The sequence below is a fragment of the Microtus oregoni genome, unplaced genomic scaffold (genome assembly GCF_018167655.1).
Source record: "Microtus oregoni isolate MIOR12 unplaced genomic scaffold, Mior012 000004F_ref0000308, whole genome shotgun sequence".
NCBI lineage: Eukaryota > Metazoa > Chordata > Mammalia > Rodentia > Cricetidae > Microtus > Microtus oregoni.
In genome coordinates, this window is record NW_024543063.1 from 34,099,460 (window position 1) to 34,114,431 (window position 14,972).

General features: G+C 51.2%; 1 protein-coding gene across 2 annotated transcripts in view; it reads right to left on the reverse strand.

Annotated features, from left to right (window-relative positions):
• Positions 1–270: 270 nt before the first annotated feature.
• Positions 271–14,972, reverse strand: part of Crispld2 (cysteine rich secretory protein LCCL domain containing 2) — a 53,121-nt gene continuing 38,419 nt past the window's right edge. For both annotated transcript variants that reach the window (XM_041650754.1, XM_041650755.1), the window contains exons 14-15: positions 12,166–12,299; positions 271–2,783 (exon numbers count right to left, since the gene is read on the reverse strand). In XM_041650754.1, coding sequence (XP_041506688.1) covers positions 2,729–2,783; positions 12,166–12,299 — 189 coding nt within the window. In that variant the 3' untranslated portion in view covers positions 271–2,728. The remainder of the gene's footprint in view (positions 2,784–12,165; positions 12,300–14,972) is intronic.

Genomic DNA, 14,972 nt, shown 5'->3' on the forward strand with positions numbered 1-14,972 from the left:
TTGACAAAGGGCCCAGTGGTCGGCACTTGCTCAAAGTGCAATCTTGAGGCTTATGGGAAATACAGCATCTTGACTCCTGTCCTTGCTTTGTGTTCCAGAACCTACATTTTCTTAGGTCACTAGTCTCTTGATCACACTTTCCGGTAATGTCTCTGAGGTCCCCCACAATGCCACCTGGGTCTCACCGGCTGCTTGGGACTTGCGGGGACAATACAAATGAATTCACAAGTGACGGGTCTGGAAAAGACACGCTATAGGCATGCGTTAGAAATCAAATCAGTTTTATTGAAACCATAGCAACAACCAGTGTGGCCCTATTCATGCAAAGCACAAAAACTTACAATAAACTTTTGTACATAGGAAGTTGTAAAATATATCATTTTTCATAGAAAAAAGCACACAGTAAACTGTGGGCCAAGAGAGCCTACAGATCACGGAGAGTCAACACACCCCTCAGAACAGACCAGGCACAACTTGGAAGCAAATGGAAGCTATCACAGGACAGAGTGGGGATGCAGCTGGCATGGGCGTGGTCACTTTAAACTTGGGAGAACTGATGGGCACATGAGGTCAGAAGTGCTCTGATGTTAAGATCATTCATGGTTTCGTTTCCACCTTTCTTTTCTTTTTTTTTTTTTTCTGAAGAAAGGGGCTTCCAGTTTCAAACTATTGGTGAGGATCAATGAGGCCCTTCTGCCTGGTGGAAGGGCCTGTCGGGGAGCACACAGGACCCTAATGCAGACCCTCAAAGCAAGATTCCCCTGGAGATGGGATTGATTGCTTCTTCTGGAAACCCAGGAGCGGAGCGAGCAATTTTCCTTACCATCTCAACCTTGCCCTGCAGGCTGGGTGAAGTCAGAGTCCCACAGTACTCCTTGAGGCTGGGAGTTTCCCAGATGGTTGGTAGCCACCAGGAGCCCCCTCCAGAAGCTGAGCAGATGTGTGCTCTGACATCTGGGCTGGAAGAGTGGATGCCTGCAGAGATGCCACACTCACGCAGGTGAGGTGGAAAAGGCCCAGGGAAGGCTAGCTGAGGCTGGCTCAAGGTGTGTCCTTTTTATAAACTCCCTGGAAGGGATGGACTTGGAGAAAGCTATATCAACACACAGGAGGCCAGCCTGGACTACAGGATGAGGCAGGGCCAGCCTGGACTACAGAGTAAAACTCTTGTCTCAAACAAATAAACAACTATTTAACCCAACTAGGTCCACGTGGCTCCCTGTGGGAGGAGCTTTGCTCAGACTCCCTTAGGGTTTTTTAAAGAACTATTTTACTTTTCTTCAGATGTATGTGTGTGGTACCTGTGGGGATAACAGATCCCCTGGAGTTACAGGTGTGTGTGAACAGCTTGTGAGAGGCGGGAACTGAACTCAGGTCTTCTGGAAGCCATAAGAGTCATCAGCCACCAAGCCAACTGTTAAGTTAGTACCTTGGGGGCAGCATTTTGTTTTATTTTCTGCTTTTTCTTTTTTTGTTTCTCTTTGCCTAGGAAATAGTTGACTGGACCACGAAACTCCATTTGAAGCCAGCACTCACGGCGCTCACGGGCAATCTGCAACATCCCCAGGGCTGGGGTGGGATTTCACCTTCGCTAGAGTAAGCTGTTTACAAAAGCATGTTTCATTTTACAGTGGGTTTGGGCCAGGCTTCTAAGTGATGGAAGCCAGGGCTCACCACACTCTTGGAACTGTGGGGATGCTGGCAGGAGCTGAGCTCCACCAATAGGAACAGGAGTTCTTCCTGTGTGTCCCAGCCCCTCTCCCTGGTGGCTGGCGTGTCATGGGCGGTTTTACAACCACAAGCCACTCTATTAACCTCCGTGAGGAATGTTCCAGGAATCCATTCCTCCCACAGCTAAAAAACTAGGTCACCCAAACTAAGGGGAAGGTGACATTGAGTTGTCACTCACACAGCAGCAGGGAGACAGCTCTTGTTCTAAGGAGAGAGCAGACATCGAGACCTGGAGCCTTGTGCAAAGCCAAGTCCCAGGGGAGGACACCTAGACCAGCCTGGGGTGGGGCAGAAGCCACAGGGTCATGGAATGGGGAGACAGGGAAGGCTCCTGATGCATCGGTCCTCCATGAGACCAAAGGTCATCTGAAAACAGGCCACACGGACAAGGACAAAGACAAGATAAATCTCTGGAGTGCTGCCAACTTTAAATAGACCAGCTCTGCTGGATACATAAGCACGTGACTGCCAAGAGGATTGGGGACACAAGCAAAGGACACCACCAGGGCAGAATCTAAGTCTTGCCCCGGGCCTCTCTTGCAGCCCATCTGTCTGACCAGCAAACATAGAACCTATTTCTCTGTTGGTAGGATATACTGTGACTTTAGGGCTGTCGTCTCTACCCAGACAAGAGTCCCACTCATGACACATCTCAAACCTGTATCTTTAAGGGTTCGAATGCCCCCTCCACCTCCACCAAAGCAAATGTGGTGAGGAGTGCCTCAGTGAAAGGACATGAGCGACCAGATGGGGACTGCAGCCTGGCCAGTCTGGGCATTGGTTGTCCACCCGAGACTCCATGGCATTCTGCTCACAAACTGACGACGCTGTTACCCTCGCCAGAGGCCACAAAGGGACAGGGCATTCGATGACACAGAAAGAAAGATTCCTGACTCTCTGTCACCCCACCCCCACCCCCAAAGGACAAAGTACAGATAGAAAGCAGGACCCCAAACCCGGTAGATGACAGCCCCTTCTCCCCGGGTCTCCACATTCTTCACTGCCTGACAGCGAAGATCCGGAAGGCGTTTCCACTCTGAGGAGCACTCAGGCTGCAAGGGAAGAGGGAGGAGGAGGTTACAAGAGCTGTGGGCAGGGGGATGGCTGATAAGGCCAGCGTGGTGAGGACAGAGCCCACAGAAGTCACACCTAGCTGGACAAGCCCACTTGTACTAACAGGAAGCTGCAGTGTAAGTCCAGGCTGAGGCTTCGAAGTGACATTCTGACTCAAGGGTTTCTGAGAATAGCAACAAGAGTTGCAGCCCCACTCCGGCTTCCAGGTCAACCAGGTTATCTCAATCTTGAGTTTATACACAGGTGTGCTCATGTGCAGGCACACGCATGCTCACACACCCAAGCATGCCCACTTGTGGTGGGAAATCCTTTAGTACATATACAATTTGCAAAGGGGCTGGAGAGATGGCTCAGCGGTTAAGAGCATTGCCTGCTCTTCCAAAGGTCCTGAGTTCAATTCCCAGCAACCACATGGTGGCTCACAACCATCTGTAATGAGGTCTGGTGCCCTCTTCTGGTCTGCAGGTATACAGTTTGCAAAATTGTTCTACAGCCAGCCTTCCTGCCTATCCCTCTCCCTTCCTAACCCTCACCTTCCTCGCCTCCCCTCCCTTGAGGGGAAATCTTGTCTCCTCACAGTTCTAGGGTCCAGTCAAAAAGAACTCCTGTGGGCCACACTCTTTGGCAGCAGACAGCTAGGATGTTTTGTTTGTTTTCTGAGATAGGGTTTCTCTGTGTCAGGATAGCCCCGGCTGCCCTGGACCTCTCTCTGTAGACCAGGACGGTTTACAACTCTGAGGCCTCCAGTCTCTGCCTCTAGAGTGCCGAGATAAAAGGTGGGCACCGCCACACCCAGCTCCTGGCCAGGCATCTTGCTGGCTGTCACGCAGCTTACTCTCTCGGTACACATACATTTGGTGTCTAGTTTTCTTTCTTCTTTTAAGACTTTCTTATTTTTATTTTATGTGTGTTCCTGAGTGTTTATATGTGCACCACATGCCCGCAGTGCCCACGTAGGACAGAAGAGAGTCAGAACCTCTGGAGCTGGAGTTACAGGCAGCCGTGAGCCTCTCAGTTTGGATGCTGGGAGCCAAACCCAGTCTTCTGCAAGAGTAGTGAGTGCTCTTAACCACCGAGCCATTTCTCCATTGCCCCTTTCTTCATTTCCTTAACGGTGTCTTTAAAAAAAAAAACAAAAGTTGCTGGGCGGTGGTGGCGCATGACTTTAATCCAGGCACTCAGGAGGCAGAGGCAGGCGGATCTCTGTGAGTTCAAGGCCAGCCTGGTCTACAGAGAAACCCTGTCTTGAAAAACCACCCCCCCCCCCCAAAAATAAAACAAAACAAAAACCCAAAAGTTTAAAATTACCCAATTCATCAATTTTTCCGCACCCACACTTTTGGTGCTATGTTTGAGAGAGCAATCCCTAGCTCCTGATCACACAAGCCTGAGTTCATCTGTTCCAAGATTTTTCTAAGTTTTAGGCTTTCCATCCATTTGTGTCTGTCTTTATACACAGTAGGAGACCTGGCGCAATTTCACAATTTTGCCTGTCAATTTTCAACTAGGGAGGCCTCTTACACCAAAATTAAAATGGAAAATAAAGACCAGTGAGATTATTCAGTGGGTAAAAGTCCTAGCTGCCAAGCCTGCTGGCCTGAATGTGAACCCTGAGACTCTCTGAACTCCACGCACATATGTGCACGCGTGTGCGCACGCGCACACACAGAGAGACACACAAAGCTATTTAATGGGAAGGCAGAGTTCTAGCTGTCGTGTGGGACACCCTGCACACAGTTCTATACTGAACAGGAGGGAACCCTTTCCTTTCCAGTCCTGCGGCTTCAGAGTGAGCTCTGCTCCCTTAAAGGCCTCTGCTGTTTAGGTTACCATATCCTACCCACAGACATCTCATGGATGTGACCACATACAAACCACATGCATGCACGCACACACGCACACACACACATACACACACACACACACAGAGAGAGAGAGAGAGAGAGAGAGAGAGAGAGAGAGAGAGAGATCTGAATCTTGCTTTCTTCACTTAATAACGGAACTCGGGTTTTTATTTTTGTTTTTGGAGCTGGGTTGTGGCTGGGTAGCCCAGGTTGGCCTCAGACTGTGACAATCCTCCTACCTCAGGCTCCTGTGTACTGGGATTACAGACATGGGCCACCATACCTTGCTAGAATGTTTTTATTCTGTTTTCTCAGCGGCAGAGTACTCCGGTAGGTTGAAGTTATTTTTTATCTGGGACTCCACAGATGGAGATCGAGTTCTTTCTAGTTATTTCATGGCAGTCAAGGCCGTCACTGTCACACACCCACTTCTAAGTCCTGAAGCCCTGGGAATGGAATTGCTGGATCAAAGTACAGATGTGAGCCGAATGGGGTGGCACGTGCCTATAACCGAGCACTTGGGAGGCCGAGGCAAAAGGATCATGAACTCCAGGCCAGCCTGGGCTACAGAGCAAGATTCTGTCTCCAAGGGGTAAAGAAGGCACAAGTACCAGGGTCATGGCCATACAGCGAGTGGCAGAATGCTTACTTAGCATGTATAAGGCTCTGGGTTCCATCCTCAGCACCACATATAATAGTAATTGTGATAATAATAATAAAAACATGGGTGCATCAGAGAACCTGATAGCTGCCAAAATGTTTCTCGTAAACATTGCACTAATTGATACCTCCTGGAGGAGGCATGCAGGGTGGCCGGTTAACCCTCGAGGTCCCATTCTCAATGGGGAAGGGTGTCCACAGTTGCAGCATACATAGCCTGAGCATGATCTAAACAACCCGTCCATGATTTATCAATGCTATTTCCCATAGGGTCTCCGCCGGGAGCAGGAGATCCCAGATTGCACCAAACCCCTACACCTGACAGCTGGCCAGGCCCTGGGCAGCCCAGGGAGCTCCAGTCCTGCGGGAACAGCTGCTTGGAATTCCTGCTTGTTTTTCTGCCTTCCCCGTGGCAGCCTCATGCTCTTGGCTACCCCAGGGATGAACCCTGGAAAAAGATATCAGATAGGCATGCTCAAAGAGACCAGGACATGGTGGGATGCTCCCAGAGGTTGCCAAGGCCAAGCAGGGGTAGATGGACAGCTACCCAGAACCAGGCTTACCCAGCAGCTGGGCTTTCTGGAAAGTGCCTTCTGCTCCTTGGTTGAAGGGCTCCCAGGGATCTGTCCAGTGAGTAGCTACTAAGAACCACCCACTGCCACGTGCTCCCTGCCTGCCCCATATGTGAACAAGCCACGTGGGGGAATAAACAAGGAAGCTGGAAAGGGTTCTGGTAGAATGCTGGGTGCTGGTATGCACAACCCTGTCAAGAGAGCCCTGAGGCTGCCAATCAGGCAGGAGGCTCCAGCCTGGAGCACCCAACATCTTGCCTGTAACTAAAGAAGCACTTCAGAGTACTCTGCCCACCTTGCAGCAGGGAGCCCAACAGAGGGGTCCATGTGAATGCTGGCCCCTCTGCTCTCTCTTCCTGAAGCCATGACACTCATTAAATAGGTTAATCACCCACCCGCTGTGTGTGTCTGAGGAAGGCGTATAGGCTGTGGTAAATCATAAAGTAGTCTTTCCCCAACCTGCTTTTCCCAATCCTGGCCCTCAGATGTTCTTTATAGGTCAACTCATGACCCCCACATATGTCTGAGGACAGTATAGTTAAAGCACTTCCAGGTTGTCTCTATGAAATTGGGATGGGGGGCAGGGGGAGTTTAGGGGTGTGTATGAACCAGAAGTTGACATCGGGTGTCCCCCTCAATTTTTCTCTACCTTACCTTTTTAAAATTTTGTTTTGTTTTGGTTTTTCAAAACAGGGTTTCTCTATTTCTCTGTGTAGCTCTGGCTGTCCTAGAAGTTGCTCTGTAGACCAGGCTGGCCTCACACTCACAGAGATCTACCTGCCTCTGCCTCCCGAGTGCTGAGATTAAAGGCATGGGCCACAACACCCAGCTCTACCTTACTTTGGGGAGCAGGGTCTCTCACTGAAGCTGGAACTTGCCCTGTAGGCTAGGCAAGGTGTCCAGCGAGCCTCCAGGGTTCGTCTGTCTCCACCTTCTTTATAACATGCACCACCATGCCCAGCTCTATGTGGGTGCTGGGGATCTGAACTCGGGTCCTCCTGCTGTATGCTTTACCTACCCAGCTATCTCCTTGGTCTTGGGGTAACTGGATTTCATAAAAATCAAAGATAGCCAGGCAGTGGTGGCACCCACTTTTAATCTCAACACTCAGGAGGCAGAGGCAGGTGGATTTTCTGTGAAATTGAGGCCAGCCTGGTCTACAGAGTTGAGTTCCAGGGCAGCCACGACTACATAGAGAAACCCTGTCTTAAGAAACAAAACAAAACAGAAAATCAAATACCAAGAATTTGATGAAAAGGCATCAAGAACCTCTCTCAGCTAGTTGTAAATGACTAGACTCAAGAGTTTGCCTATCATTCAACCACTGTTTACTGCAGACCTGGCACATGCCAGGCTCCGAGTTCAGTATGTTGGGGGTAGGGGTGGTAGCAAAACAGATGGAGCCTTCAAGGTGCCTACACCAGACAAACACGCGCAAGGAAACACCACAGAGTGGTGACTGAGGAAAAAAACAGGCAGAATGGACCTGGAGCGGGCAATGTCAGGAGGAAGAAGGATGCCTCCCAGAAAGACAGCACAGGATGCTGAGAAGGCTCAGGGTCAGAAGACAGCCAGTGCAAAGGGCCTGGGGTAGAAATGGCCTTCACAAGTTCCAGGAACAGAAAGGACCACGAGGTGGAAGTGCAGTGGTGTGATGGGGGGTGGGGTGACTGCAGGCAGAGCAGTTGTGTCTGTAAGTCTCCAGCATGGCAGGAAGCCATGAGTGGGAAGGGGCTCCACAGGAGGTGGGTGGAGCCCGAAGAAGGTGGCCGTGGCTGTTTTCAAAAAGGAAGCTACCTGAGGGACCTGCTGGGAGCCAAAGGGATTGTGCAAAGGTGTTCCTCATTTGCTTAGTGCAATCCGAACAAGGAAGGAAACAGCTGCGTATGAGGCCGTCTGGTAAACAATGAGGCCACCCTGGTAAACAAACAGCTGTCTGCCTGCCACGTGAGTGAGTGTCCCGTGCCACCCAGAAGGCATGTCCACAGTGTGCTCTGATCCCCTCTCTCGGTGGCACACCCTTCTAATTCTAGAACTTGGGAGGCAGGGGTAGGCAGATTTCTGAATCTGAGTCCAGCTTGGTCTGCACAGTGAGTTCTAGGCCAGCCAGAGCTACACAGTGAGATCCTGCCTAAAACATAAAAAACTATTTTCACTACCAAAGCCCAGGAGATGGCTCAGGAGGTAAAAGAGCTAGCCACAGGAGCCTGAAAACCTGAGTTTGATCCCTAGAAACCAAGTAAGAAGCCAGTGTGCTGGAATTCATCTGGAACCCCAGCACTCCTGCCGCTAGATGGAAGGTAGAGAAAGAGGAAGTCTCTGGAAGGTCACAGGTCAGCTAGTCTGGAATACCCTACTCAGCAGAAACAAGTGAGACCCTGGCTCAAAAGGAGAGAACTGAATCCCGACATTTATCCTCTGGCCACACACACACACACAGACACACAGAGACGAGACTGAGAGACTAAAATCCTCTTGGCTTCACCAGGCAGTGGTGGCGCACAACTTTAATCCCAGCACTAGGAAGACAGAGGCAGGCGAATCTCTGGGAGTTGAGGCCAGCCTGGTCTACAGAGCTAGTTCCATGACAGCTTGTATAGCTCAAAAAACCTCTTGGATCCTCTGAAGGTCTGAAGGAGAAAAAAGGAGGGGGAAGGGGGCAGGGAGGCCCTCTTGAAGGCCAGGGCACAGCTGCTAAGAGATGTCTAGGGAATCAGGCCTTCCTCAGGGCAGGAGGGTCAGCCCAGCAGAGTTTCCTTCTAAGAGGATGAGCTCTTGCCATCTGGAACCTTCCAGCAGAGCCTGGAGTGAGAGAGGGAACAGCTGGTTCTGGAGCAGCATGACCTGTGCCTCTATGGGCTGGCGGCTGGCCTCAGGGAATCATGGAATCCTGGGACACAGTGAGGTCCATGACTCTGGTCACGGAAAGGTGGGGTTCTGTTCTTATTGCTAAGAGATTCTGAAGATGGGCCTGGTGGAACAGGCCTGTGTCCCCAGCTACTCAGGAGGTGGTGGCTGAAGGATCCTTGATTCAAACTCTGTCTGGGCTACAGAGCATGCTCCAGCTCAGTCTGTGAAACTGAGTGAGAGCCTGTCTCAAAACATAATGCAAAAAGACGGGTTGGAGATGTGGATCAGTAATGAGAGTGCTGGCCTAGCATGGGACACTGGGTTCCATCCCAGTCTAATACTGAAGAGAGGGAGGGAAAAGAGAAGGGAGGAAGCCCTTGCTGGCTCTAGGCACATATATGCAGCTCTCCCCTGGGGAGACAGGTGTGCCCAGCCCTGTGTATCTGTTCCTACCGGGTGACCAGCCCAGGAATGTTTCTGTCGCGTGGTCTGAGAAGAGCCCTGAGTGCCTGCTCCCTCTGAGGATGTGGCTTAGCCAGCCTAGGCCCCACATCTGAGAGAGAACAGGCTGTCCTGGAGAGCCTCACTTCTGCCCACCCACCTTTCACAACTTCCAGGAAACCTCCTCTCCAAGAAACTGTTGCGAAATCAAAACTGTCACACCAGCCAATGTGAGCAGCACCCCATGCCACTCAGGATTTAAAATGCCACTTTCCAAGCTAGGAGCGGTGGCATTGGGCCTATATAATCCCAGTACTTGGGAAGTGGGGGCAGGAAGATTAGAAATTCAAGGTCATCCTCAGCTACTCAGTAAGTTGGAGGCCAGCCTGGCTTACGGGAGACCTGATCTCAGATAAACAAGATGAAAACAACAGGGGCTGGTGAAAGGGCTCAGCAGTGAAGGCACTCGCTGTCAGCCTGATGACAAGAATGCCATCCCTGGGACCCACGTGGTGGAGGAGAGAGCTGACTCTTGAAAGTGGCCTCTGACCTCCCCGTGCTGCTGTGGCACATATGAATGTATACACACACAATAAACAGAAAAATTAATAAAGTTATTTTAATTAGAACTAAAATGATGCTCGGGAAACACTGGCCACCGAATGTCCTATGCCTTAATGACCACTGGGACTATCTGTGACTCCAGGGTCTCAGCAACCACTGGGAACAGACCTGCCCTCTGACCTTGAAACCAATAGAGGGACTCGCCAGCCACAACACTCCATGCATCAAGGGTGGCTGAGGTCCTTAGACATAAGAGGAGGCCAGGACACTGCCACACTCAAAGACAAGGTCTCTGCTGCAGCCTCACTGTCAAGGAGGGCCCGGGGTCCCCAGTCCTCTGCCCCAGGTGTCACTTCTGTCTGTTCCTACCGGGTAACCAGGCATGCACTACAGGACAAAGGTCCAATGTCATGCTCCTTTCTGGGTTCAGTGCCTAGGAATGCGAGGGCTTCCCATGTGGAGGAAGCCCCATGGGTGAGTAGGGGCTAAAGAGCCCACACCTTTAATCCCAGCACTCAGGAAGCAGAGGCAGGCAGATCTCTGTGAGTGTGAGGCCAGCCTGGTCTACAGAGTGAGTTCCAGGACAGCCAGGGCTACACAGAAAAGTCTTAGAAAAACAAAACAAAAGCCCACTGGTGTCAGGAAGAAGGAGTATATGTAAGGGCCCTCTGAGAGCCAATTCCTGTGGGTGTTTTCTGAACCAGAGCCACCTGGCTCTGTGAGAGGACCCAGTGTCTGAGGGTTTGGAACAGACTAGAGAGTCATGTGAGCAGCCACGGCCGCTGGACCCCATCATCCACTTACTGGGGACCACCTGCTCTAGCCTTTGTTTCCCAACCAGAACTTTCTCTCCTAGAGGGAGGGAGAAGCCTCACGACCTTAGGAAGATCCTGAGGGGTATAGGATTCACAGCCTGGGAGAGAGACAGACCTGGGCACACATGAAAACACAAGAAGCAACTAACTGTCCACAGCCTCAGGAGACAACGAGCATGCTCTCACCTCTGCAGCCTCCAGAATCAGGAGGGGAAAAGGTCATGGCAGTCAGAGTGTACTACTGTGAGCCAGGCCCTCTACTCAGGCCCCTCAAGGGAGGTCTTTTGACAATCCTACCCACCTTATAGGTCAAGGCTGCATGGTGTGTGTGGGGGTGTGGGTGTGTGTGTGGGTGTGTGGGTGTCACTTCTCTGAAGTTAGTGCTGTCAAGAGGAAACCGCAAGGGAAATGGGTCTTCGCAATTCACTTCCACAGAGTAGGGTCACATGGATAAAGCAGCCTGGTAGCCTGGAGCAGAGGCTGTTCTGGAGAACATTCTAGAAAGCCATGCTAAGGACTCAGATGTCAGTAAGGGATCTGAGAATGCAGCTGGGGTAATGTTGCCAGTGTCACACAAGAAGGGTACTCATCGCTGTGACTCAGGCCTCAAAGTGGAAATGGCCCTAGTGGGAAAGTGCCCAGAGCCATGTGCCCCCAGTGCTGCTCCATGCTGCAGCCAACAGACACAACAGAGGCAGGAAGTCAGGCCTGTGATTGCATAAGAGAAAACCTGGAACAGTCAGCATGACCCTTACTTCCTGCCCGTTACCACCAGGCCCTGTCCCAATGACTCTCGTCTTCAAGTCTATGAGGTTAGAGAAGATGGCAAAACTGCCAAACATAGATGCATCTTCAGGGAGGAGTGGGTGTCACAATCACTTGGCACTGTTATGCTCCCATCACAGAGATTAAAAAAAATTAAACAAAAACTTAGCAAGACCAGCCTTCAGGCTGAGGTGACAGGCCAGCCTCCAGACTGAACTGATAAGGCCAGCCTTCAGGCTAAGGTGAGAGACCAGCCTTCAGGCTGAGGTGACAGGCCAGCCTCCAGACTGAACTGATAAGGCCAGCCTTCAGGCTAAGGTGAGAGATCAGCCTTCAGGCTGAGGTGAGGAGACCAGCCTCCAGATTGAGGGGATCATTGCCCAAAGCACAGGCAGGTGCAGGTTTCCAATAGTGGAGTCTGCAGGGCCCTGCAACTGTATGCAGTTTTCAGAGCTTTTGGGAAACTAGACCTTGGTCCTTGAAGTCTTGTGGAATAAATGAGCACACACACACACACAAACACACACACACCAACATACTCATGCACATATACACATACAGACACATATGACATATAATGTACATGAGGAAAAAGAACTAGAAGCCTACACACCCCCAAAAAATGTGCAGCAGTTTTTAGGTGATGCACAGCAGACAGATGTTCTGCTTTGGACATATCTAAAATTTCTACACTTTCCACAAAGCATACATCAGAAATAGAGAAAGAAAGCTTCTGGGAAAACAAAAGAATCAGAAGAGCGAATCCCAGACTCGACCTGGACACTGTGATGACAAAGAGCGAACCAGCTTTGAAACATAAGGAGCCACGGGTCCAAGGGCCAGCCCTACCTCTCTGACTGCACCCCATTCCTGAGCGAGCCCACGTAGCTCTTCTTTTTGTCCACGGGCATCACATCTGCGTAGCCGCCGTTCTCGTCGCTGAAGACACCTGCGTGCACAGCTGCCTTGCAAATGCTGGACGTCTGTGAGGACAGGAGGCCGTGGTTAGTGCCAGCGCCCAGGCACCTGGTGCCACCCATCACACTGACTCCAGGAAACAGCCCAAACCACCTTGGCTCCTGAGCGTCCCTCAGAGAACTGCCACTGTCACTCACCCACAAATTCTACTCTCAGCCCACAAGTCTGAATTGTCACGCTATTCCTGACCCTGCGGGGTTTCGGGCTTCAGCAGGGACCAAGCGAAGACCCTGCTTCTATGGAGTCGAGGGAGCGAATAAACACACACACAAACAAGGTTGATGAGGGAAATAAAATTAGATCACAGGAGGCAAACGGCTGGAAGAGGCTGATTCAGAGTAGCAGTGGGCAGACTAGCGACAGAGAAGTTCCAGTCACAGTCCTGTGGCTGCCATCTGTAAGGGTAGTGTTCTAGGCAGAGAGAGCCGACTATGCAAAGGCCCTGAGGTAGGAGTGAACACATCATGTCCCAGGAGGAGAAAGGAAGCTAGGATGGCTGGGATGCATGCTGGGATGAGGGCAGTGTGAACACTGGTGGGCACTCTCGGATCCTCATAACACACTAAGGCTCAGGCTGGTGTTGGGTGTTCTGGTTTTTGGACCTCAGGTGATGCGGGCCTGGTTGATGAGGCTCTGAGTTCAAGGCTCATGGGGTCTTAGCACATTGGGTAGAAGACAGGAAGGACACATCCATCTACTTTTCATCCAGAAGCAGGACTATTCAGGGTGGTCCCAACCGAGGTCCATTTAAGGCCGAGAACTGCCAAGTCACCTCCATGGCCATGGTGTTTTCCTGAGGCTGTGGCAACCTATGTAGATTGCGGATTCCATTTCTTCTTCCTGTGTGCTCCATGGAGATGGAATCTGAAGACTTGTGTGCACCGACCAATTGCCCTGCCTCAGAACTGCACCCCCAAACTGTGGTCTCTGTCTTTGATGCACCATGGGACCAACTGCATGCAGTCTTGTCATGAAGATGGTGCCCAAGCATCTTAACCTCTTTCCTGGAGGCCTCGGCTGCACTGGAGCTGAGCCATCTCCAGCCTGGTATGAGAACACCATGCTAGCCCTGAGTGACTCTCAGTTCCGGCTATGATCCCGTTTGTCCTAACGAGGCGGGTGGTAACCATTCTTCCCACTTCTCGGGCCAGCGAGCTGGGCACACAGGGTCAGTCACTTTGCCAAAGCCACTTGAGAACTGTCAACGCCAACTGAAGCCAGGGTGGGGGCAGGGTCTGTTCCTGCGGTCAACATAACAATCATCCCCAGAGATGACCACAGCCTAATCCCCAGGCCCATGAACAGCAAAAGGGGCTTTGCAGATGGGATTAAGTTAAGGAGGCTGGGATGGGAGATTACCCAGTTTATCCCAGTGGCCCAGTGACAGCACAGAGTCCTGTAACAGGGAGGGGCTCAGAGCTGGAGCGCGTCAGACTCCTCTGGCCATTGCTGACTTTGAATAGAGCAGGAGCCAAGGCATGCAGGTGGCCTGGAGAGACCAGCAGAGGCCAGGGCTTTGGCTCTGTTGGTTGTCCTCTTGCCACACACCCCACAGTCTCCGAAGGTGTGCAAATGGAGGCTCACACCAGGGAGTGTCACCTCCCAGAACCGTGACCAAGGTACTCCTTGGACAGCCTTCTTCAGCCTGGTTGATGTCCGTCTTCCAAAACCATGAGACTCACGAGTCACTGATGCCTAAGAAGACTCCAGGTTGGCTCAACCATGGCTGTCTTCAGTCAGAGCAGCTGGGATCATTACACAAGAGCATAACCTGATCCGGCCTGCGGACATTCCCGAATGAAGGGAAGGGGGTTCCCAGAACCTTAGAGACCCCTTGCTTCTTTATTCAGAAGATAGAGTTGACTGGTGGGGTCTCTTCCTGTATAATTGTGAGGCACCCAGGGGAACTCCTCACTGGTATGTATGACTGCCTAAACACCTGTAACTTCCTGGTAGACTGTGAGTCTCCCACAGTGCTGTAAGTAACCCCAGTAAACTCACTGGTTCACCAGGCTGAACATGGATGGAATTCTTTCTTTGGTCTATGGGCGACCTCTCCATTTTTGGGAATCAACATCGCATGGTCTCCTTGGAAAAGCCACCCTCCCTACTGGACAGTTAGATCTGCTGTTAAAAGTTTGAGTCCAGGAGCCACTTGAACACTCCCACACCCAAGGCTCAAAAAAACTGAAGGGATGCTCTTTAACGCTCTGGGGACATGTCTAGTCTTCTTCAACCAACAAAAGGTGCAAGCAGGATGGTTAGCCCCAAGTGGTCCTGGGAAGAGCCTGGGAGACCAGGAAGAGCTGATGATTGGCAAGGTCTGGTTCCAATCCTGAGCACGGCAGGATGGCTGGTCCTTATGTCTTCGTGAAGAAGCATTTTTTTTTTTTATTTTCTTGCCCTGAAGAAGCATCTACAACTTCCAATGCCCTAAGAGGTTTGTGCTTTGTAAGGTTAAGCGACAACAGACCAAATTTGTCTTCAAAGAGATGCTGGTGACATCAAGCCATCATTCAGTTCTAGAATCCCCAGGAACTACTTCTTGGAGGCGCATTATACAAGTGGCTTATTGTGTTGACTGGCAACTGGCCAATCACTGTGCCTGTCCCCTAGCAACGCTCATCCTGTCTTGGGACTGCCATTTCCAGGAGCAAGGCATTGGTTTCCACTGGGGC